At 30.9% G+C, this 7,500-nt stretch overlaps 1 protein-coding gene across 13 annotated transcripts in view; it reads right to left on the bottom strand.

Annotated features, from left to right (window-relative positions):
• The window catches only part of LOC122633572 (polypyrimidine tract-binding protein 1), a 305,402-nt gene that overhangs the window by 1,122 nt on the left and 296,780 nt on the right, over window positions 1–7,500 (bottom strand). For 12 of the 13 annotated variants that reach the window (XM_043821596.1, XM_043821591.1, XM_043821593.1 and 9 more), the window contains 5 exons: window positions 6,227–6,444; window positions 3,387–3,420; window positions 784–876; window positions 329–545; window positions 35–176 (listed from right to left, as the gene is read on the bottom strand). In XM_043821596.1, coding sequence (XP_043677531.1) covers window positions 35–176; window positions 329–545; window positions 784–876; window positions 3,387–3,420; window positions 6,227–6,444 — 704 coding nt within the window. The remainder of the gene's footprint in view (window positions 1–34; window positions 177–328; window positions 546–783; window positions 877–3,386; window positions 3,421–6,226; window positions 6,445–7,500) is intronic. The other variant, XM_043821585.1, reaches the window with a different exon arrangement.

Genomic DNA, 7,500 nt, shown 5'->3' on the forward strand with positions numbered 1-7,500 from the left:
TAATTTATTGAAAGAAATAAAATGAAATACTTACGATGAGAGCGGCCACGGCGTCGTCCATATTAAGTAACTGAATTAGAGCCATCTTTCTGTCCTTTGGAAAGAATTTGAAGGCCTTGACGTTAAATCCATTTTTGCTAAAGGCATCCTTTATCTCTTCTTCGGTTACCGTAGCTCTGTTATTGTAAAACGAAGAATCTTACAACTTCGGCAAACTATTTCACTTTATTTCATGTCAACGATGTACAAAAGAAATGAAAGAAATAGATAGATAGATAGATAGATAGAAAAAGAAAGAAAGAGTTAGAGTTTTATTGTTTTTACTTACGGAATGTTTGATAAATGCAAAGTCGAACTCGGTGGATAAATATTTTGATAATTCTTCGAGCCAGGCTTTTTGAATCGATGAAGAGGACTGCTCGTATAATCCTTGGTGAGACCTGCATCCGGTTGACCTTCCTTCGGTAATTGAACTGTTTGATGTTTGCTGAGTACAACTTTGATTTGCTTGCCAAATACTCTTAACTTGTCCATATGAGTGATTGCTTGATAATAGATAAGGGAAAGAGAACGACGTTTAGTTTTTGAAATTGTGAGAAATTAAAAAAAAAAGAAAAGAAAAAAAAAAAGAGTACGCACGAAAGAACAAATAAGTAAACAAATGCATAAAAACGGAGGAGTAGGGAAGTGGATGAATGGGTCAAAGATGAAGAAACATTGAATATATATATATATTTTTTTATATGTATATACGCGTAAAAAGAAAGAATATAGAGAGATTACCTAAATGTGCTTGATGAGGTTCGGCCATTTGAATCAGTGCCGAGTCCTTTTTGTTGTAGAGAATCTTCACACGCTGTACATCCCCGTAAACACCTACACGCACAACATCGAACAAATTTTACATAGGTGTGCACACCCACTTTGTCATTAATAAATCTCAAAATTCTTCGTTGAAGAATTTTTTTTCTTTTTCTATATATACATTTTTTTTTTCTTTTTTATTATTATTTTTGTTTTTTATTTTATTTCATATTTTCTTTTCTTTTCTTATCCTTTCTTTTCTTTCTTTCTTTCTTTCTTTCTTTCTTTCTTAAAAAGAGACAGCATCTAAGGATCGCCAAGAAGATGAAACGGGATAAAAAATATTGTTCGATCGAAAACCAGGATATACGATCAGACTAAGATTTGGGACATGCAAGAAGAGAGGCAAACGACTCGAGTATAATCTTACGCTAGGTAAATACATATGTATATTCCCGATGTATATAAAGAGAGAGAGAGAGCAAGAGAGAGAGAGAGAGAGAGAGAGAAAGAGAGACATTTATTCGGAGAGTTTAGTTCAAGCAGCAAACGATCGGAAATAATTTGTACGGAAAATATGGTATTTGGAAAAATATGTTGCTTTTCGTAGAGTATATGAAAAAGCGAAGAGAAAGATAGAGAGAGAGAGAAAAAGATAGAAACAGAGAGAAATGAAAAGAGAGAAATGGAGAGAGAGAGAGAGAGAGAGAGAGAGAGGAAAGGATCGATCATTGGACGATCCATAAAATTGATCAAAAACGAAAGCGTAAGAATTAAATCAAGAGTCGTATACCTCGAGAGGAGTGTTCTGTTTTATTTTAATATTTTTATTTATTTACTTATTTTTGTTGTTGTTGTTGTTATTATTATTATTATTATTATTATTATTATTATTATTATTTTTCATTTTTTTAATTCTTTTTTTTTCTATGGAATTACGTAAAAAAAGCGAAAGCTTATGTAATAGTAAAAAAAGGGGAATGGAGAACTGATGGTATTAATAATAAAATATCGAATGAGGAAATTATTTTAGAGAAGAGATGCTTTGTAATAGTAAAGAAGATTATAGAGAAAACGTAAAATCGGTCAATGAATCGGTGTGAGAATGATGAACGATATGTAGTGATGATGATGAATAAGAATATATATATATGTGTGTATATATATATATATATATATACACACACACATATATAGAGGTAGCAATAAAATTTATTTTTGAATGAAATGAAAGAAAAATATTCGGAGGAGAGTTACAGATTAAAAAAGAAAATAAAATAAAAAATAAAATAAACCATAAAAAAGAATGTTAACAATAAGAAATGTGAATTTGTGAATATGTTTACTTTGGCGAGAAAATTAAGAGAGAATGAGAATAAAAAAAAAAAAGAAAAAGAAAAAAAAGAAATAAATAAAATAAAAACAGAAAGAAAGGAGGAAAGGAAGAAAGAAAGAGAAAAGAAAAGAAAAGAAAAGAAATGAAAAGAAAAGAAAGACACAACGTACGAATGTGTTGAAAGGAAGAGAGATAAAAAAAAATTGTAATTAAAAAAAGAAAAAAATTAAGTAAATAAAATAGGAGAAAATAATAAATAATAAGTAAAGAAAAAAGTGAAAAGTAAAAATCGATGTGTGTATATAGTATATGTATATATATATATATATATACATATATATATACATACATATATATACATGTACATAATATAAATTTTTGGTTTATTATTTAAGATAATACGTGAGCGAAACGTGACGATAATTATTTGTTATTAAAAATCAAAACTATTTCCTTTCTTTTCTTTTCCTTTTCTTGTTCTCTTTTTTTTGTTTCTTTTTTTGTAATTTTTAACTTTCTCTTTTTCTTTTCTCGACGTCTGTGTGTCGGTGTTGTCCAGTATGTTGCACACGTACGCATGTAGTAATTGCGACGCGAAAAATCGAGAGAGAAATAGAGATAGATAGATAGATAGATAGATAGATAGATAGATAGAAAGATAGAGAGTGAGAGTGAGAATGAAAGAGAGAGAAAGATAGACAGATAAATAGATAAATATAGAATAGATATAGATAGATAGATAGATAGATAGATAATAAGATCGTCGAGAAAGGAATTCGGAAAAATACGAAAAAAAAAGAAAAAAGAAATCGCGAGAGCGAGAAACGTGTGAGTGTTGGACGGTCTCGCGTAAGTGTTGGACACGTTTATGTGCGTGTACGTGTGTGTTTAATAAGTATAAGTGTATGTGTATACAATAAAATATATAAATATATATTTATTATATTTTATTTATTTCAAATATATATATATATATATATATATATATGAAACAGACACACATATATATACATATATCTGATGACAATGTATAAATATGTGCGTGTATGTGTAATAATAATCGATGCATGTATGTGAAAAATCAGCATGTTATTTTTTCGTGTCGATCTTCGTGTCTCTATGTATGTTGTATTTGTACGTGCGTTTTGTGTGCTTGTACATGTACCTGTATGTGTGTTTACGTGTGTGTTGTAAATATAATAATTAATAATGTAATATAATTAATAATATAAATGTGGAGACGTACCAAACAGGGTAAAGAGAGCGTCAGGCGTGACCATCTACACAGAGAACAGACAGAGTCCAGTCAGTAGTCAGCGAGTATAATAGGATTCAATGTAATAGTGTTGGCACGCGCGCACAAGTTTCGCGATCTTTTTCTTCTTCTGCTTTTTCTCTTTTTCTTTGTCTTTATCTTTTTCTTAGTCTCTTTTCCTTTTCTCTTTTTTCATTTCTCTTTCTTTTCTTTTTTTCGTCGTCGTCGTCGTCGTCGTTTTTTTTTGTTTGTTAATTTGTTTATTTATTTATTTTTTTTTTTTCGTCACAAACACTCATCTCTTCTCGTCTTTGCTTGCCGGTGTGTATATATACTATTTTACGTCTTTGCTTTGTTATTTTTTTCTTTTTTGTTTTTCTCTCTTTTTTTTTTTTTTCTTACTTTCTTTTTTCCTTTTTACTTTTCATTTCACCGTTTTACATTACTTTGGTTACAAATATTTCGTCATCTTTCGTCGGACGATCGAAAAGAAAAAAAAGGATCAAAAAACGCGACGAAATGTAAAAGTCTTCTCCTCGTAACGTTTCCCCTCTTTTTTCTCTCTTTTATTTATTTCTTATTCTTTCTTTTTTTTTTTGGAATCGTTTCTTCTTTTCTTTCTCTTTTTTGTCGTTTTTTATTTTTATTTTTTTTTTTTTTTTGTTGTTAAACTCGAAAATAAATTGATTCTTGTGATGGTAAATCTTCCGGGGCGGGAAGTGACAAGAGAGAAAGATAGAAAGAGACAGAAGAAGAGACAGTAGGGAGACAGAAACAGAATAAGAGAGAGAGAGAGAAAGAGAGAAAGAGAGTGAGAGAGAAAGAGAGAGAGAGAGAAAGAGAGAGAGAGAGAGAGAGAGAGAGAGAGAGAGACGGTCGTCGAATCGGGAAGCTTGTGCGCGGTAACAACGATAGTAGTACACATAGTTATAGTATAGTAGTGACAAGTTGCAGCTGCGAAAGTGTAACGTCGACACACAATTTTATTATCGGGGCACCCTTCATTTTTTAATTTATTTCTTCTCGTTCTTTTCCTCTTTTTTTCTTTTCTTTTCGGAACAAAGACGAAAAACAAAAAACAAAGAAAAAAAAAGAAAAAATAAAAGAAAACATCGTGGAAGTTCGACGGGGTGTCGAAATTACACGTTCAACACGTGATCTTCGTTCGTTCATTCGTTCGTTCGTTCATTCGTTCATATATACATATATTTTTTTCTTTGGTTTTTCTTTTTTTTTTTTTTTTTTCTTCTTTAAATATTTCCCATGAGACAAAGGGTGCCCCATATATTTAGAAGTAACGTCGTGTCGACGACGTTAAACGAATTAATTAGGGTTGAGGTTCGGTGATATAGGCGTAGAGAGGGGAGCGAGTCGTATGATAAACGTATGTTTTGAAAATGAAAGGGGTCAAAGGTTACGTAAAGGTAAACAGGGGGTAAGGTAGGGGTGAAGGTGCAAGATAGGTTTGTAGTAAGAGGTTTTCTTAAAGGGGTAGTGTGTATAATAAGGGGGAGGGGGTTTTCTCAGGTTGCTGGCGCAAAAAGAGAGCAACATACGCATCGATTCGATTTTTCCGTCGACTTTTCGAAAGAGAAAAGAATAAAAAAAAAAAAAAAAGAAAAAGAAAAAGGAAAGAACATATTGCATTGTTTGTTAATGAGTTGTTCGTCTAAATATTTTTTATTTGAACAATTAAAATATTTGTCGAGGAAAGCACGAGTCGAGGGAGTTGAGAGAAAATTGCAGGGTTTGCCTACATAGCACTACGTTCATTTTTATAATTTATTTAATAATATATATATATATATGTGTGTGTGTGTATATATATATATATATTTTATGTATCAAGAAAAAAAAAGCAAAGTTTAAGTATTACGAACACTGAGAGAATTAGATCTCTGGTTTTCCGATGAATGTAGTAATAAGACTTAAGAGAGATGGAAGATGCATCTTGTGGTTAACAGAGAGAGAGAGAGAAAGAGAGACAGAGTGAGAGATAGAGACAGACAGATAGAGCATGTCTAGAGCTCGTTCATAGAAAGAGATAGAGAGAGAGAGAGAGAGAGAGATAGAAAGAAAGAGAGAGAAAGAGAAAAGACGATTACGTTCGAAGGAACATAATATACAAGTATACATATACATTATACATACATAAGAGGATAAAATATATCCTTTAACATATTAGTTGCATACAAAACGTTAATCGACAGATAACTCTATTCTCGGTTCATTCTACTTCTCTCAGTGTTCGAATCAAGTTCTAACCTACTTAAAAAGAAAGGAAAGTGTACTGATAAATACACTCGTTAGAAGATATTATTATTCAACGTTTATCTCGATCTAAAATATTGTCTAATAATAATATGCTCGAACGAATAAAACTATTGTTGAACGATGTTAGAGAGAATCTCTAATCTATGCAGTTTTGATAGAAACGTCTTTTCGTAAAATTAATTCAACGTGTTATAAAGAAGGCAGTGTTTCGTTATAAACAAAAAAAAAAAAAAAAAAAAAAAAAAAAAAAAAAAAAAAAGAAAAGAAAAAAAAAAGAAAAAAAAAATAAATAAATAGAAATACATGTATAAATATGCAATAATAATAATAATAGATTCTCAGCTCGAAAAATCGAACGATTCAAATATATCGTTGAAAAATAAATAGAATATTTTTTTTTTCCTTTATCTTGTTTCTTTCTTTCTTTTTTTTTTTTTTATTTTTTTTTTTTTATTTTTTAATATATATATATATTGCGTCCTCCTTCCTCGTAGTTAGATGGAAAAAAATGTCTTCGGAGGAAGACACCATAGATTTCGAGGACGCCATAAACTTACCTCCTCGTTGAGATTGCTAACGAGCAATACTGCTGAGGATTGTCCACCTCCTGGCACGCGTACCCCAAGAGCACCAGCTCCAAGAGGAAAACCACCAAGACCTCCGAGACCTCCGGTCGGTGGGACCCCGTTATAAGGGCCTGCCAAGGGCGATGGTAGGCCGTGCATAGCCGCAAAGGGCGTTGGCAAAACACCCGGTGCTCCTGCAATAGACTCTACTTCAAGAAAGTCAAAAATTAATTATTAATAATCTCATTTTGGTCCACCCTAAAAAGAATTATTAAAGAAAAATTAGAGAAAGAAAGAGAGAGAGAGATAAACGCAATATTTGATAAAACATGTGTAATTAATAAAATTGGAAAAAAAAAGTATAAGTAAAATTCATGTATACTGATTTTCGAAAGATATATAACTTTATAGAAAATTAACGATCCAATTGTCGTCGTACGTATTTGGAGTAATATCTTTTTCTTTTTCTTCTTTCTTTAATCTTCATCAACAAAACGATATTGTTGCTATATAGTATTTTTTATTCTTAGATTTTTATTATTCTTATCATTCATATTCAGATTTTGTTTCGAAAGAAATACAAAAGCTTTTACGTGTACTCGTAAAATTTAATTTTTTAATAATAAATAAATTGGTACAATATTGCACGGAAAAGAAAAAAAGAATGAGGGTGACTTTTACCTACCTACTTTTGTATCGCAATTTCGAATGATAATTTACGAATAAGAGAAAAAAAAATAATAGAAAAAAAGATAACAAAAAAAAAAATAAATAAATAAATAAATAGATAAATAAAACAGATAAAATTTGCCCTATCTTTCGGTCAACCGACGTAAAAAAAAAAAAGAAAAAAAGAAAATGTTCTCTGCTTTTTTTCGTTTCGTTTTCTTCTTTTTTCCCCTCCCCTTTTATTTTTATTTTCTTTCTTTTTTTTTTCCTTTTGCTTTCTTTATTAAATCAGTCGGTACCTCTAAAAAATACAAGCACTGATAACGAGATTTCGTATCGCGGTTCGTTCGGCTCGAATTTCAAGCGGATTTCGCGTTTCGTTAATGACAATAGGCAGCGCGGCATCGGAGTGGTAGACGCAAAAAGGGGTGTAAGGGGAAGGGTGCAGAGGGTGAAGAGGAGGAAGAGCGAGAGAATAAGTTCCTGCTTTATAAAATCGGATATAATATTCGATACACGCCAATGTATTTGGTCGAGGGATTGAAGTTGAAGAAATATATAAAATAAAAGATTAAAAAAAAAAAAAAGAAGCTAAC

Source organism: Vespula pensylvanica, chromosome 12 (genome assembly GCF_014466175.1).
Source record: "Vespula pensylvanica isolate Volc-1 chromosome 12, ASM1446617v1, whole genome shotgun sequence".
In the NCBI taxonomy this organism is placed as follows: Eukaryota; Metazoa; Arthropoda; class Insecta; order Hymenoptera; family Vespidae; genus Vespula; species Vespula pensylvanica.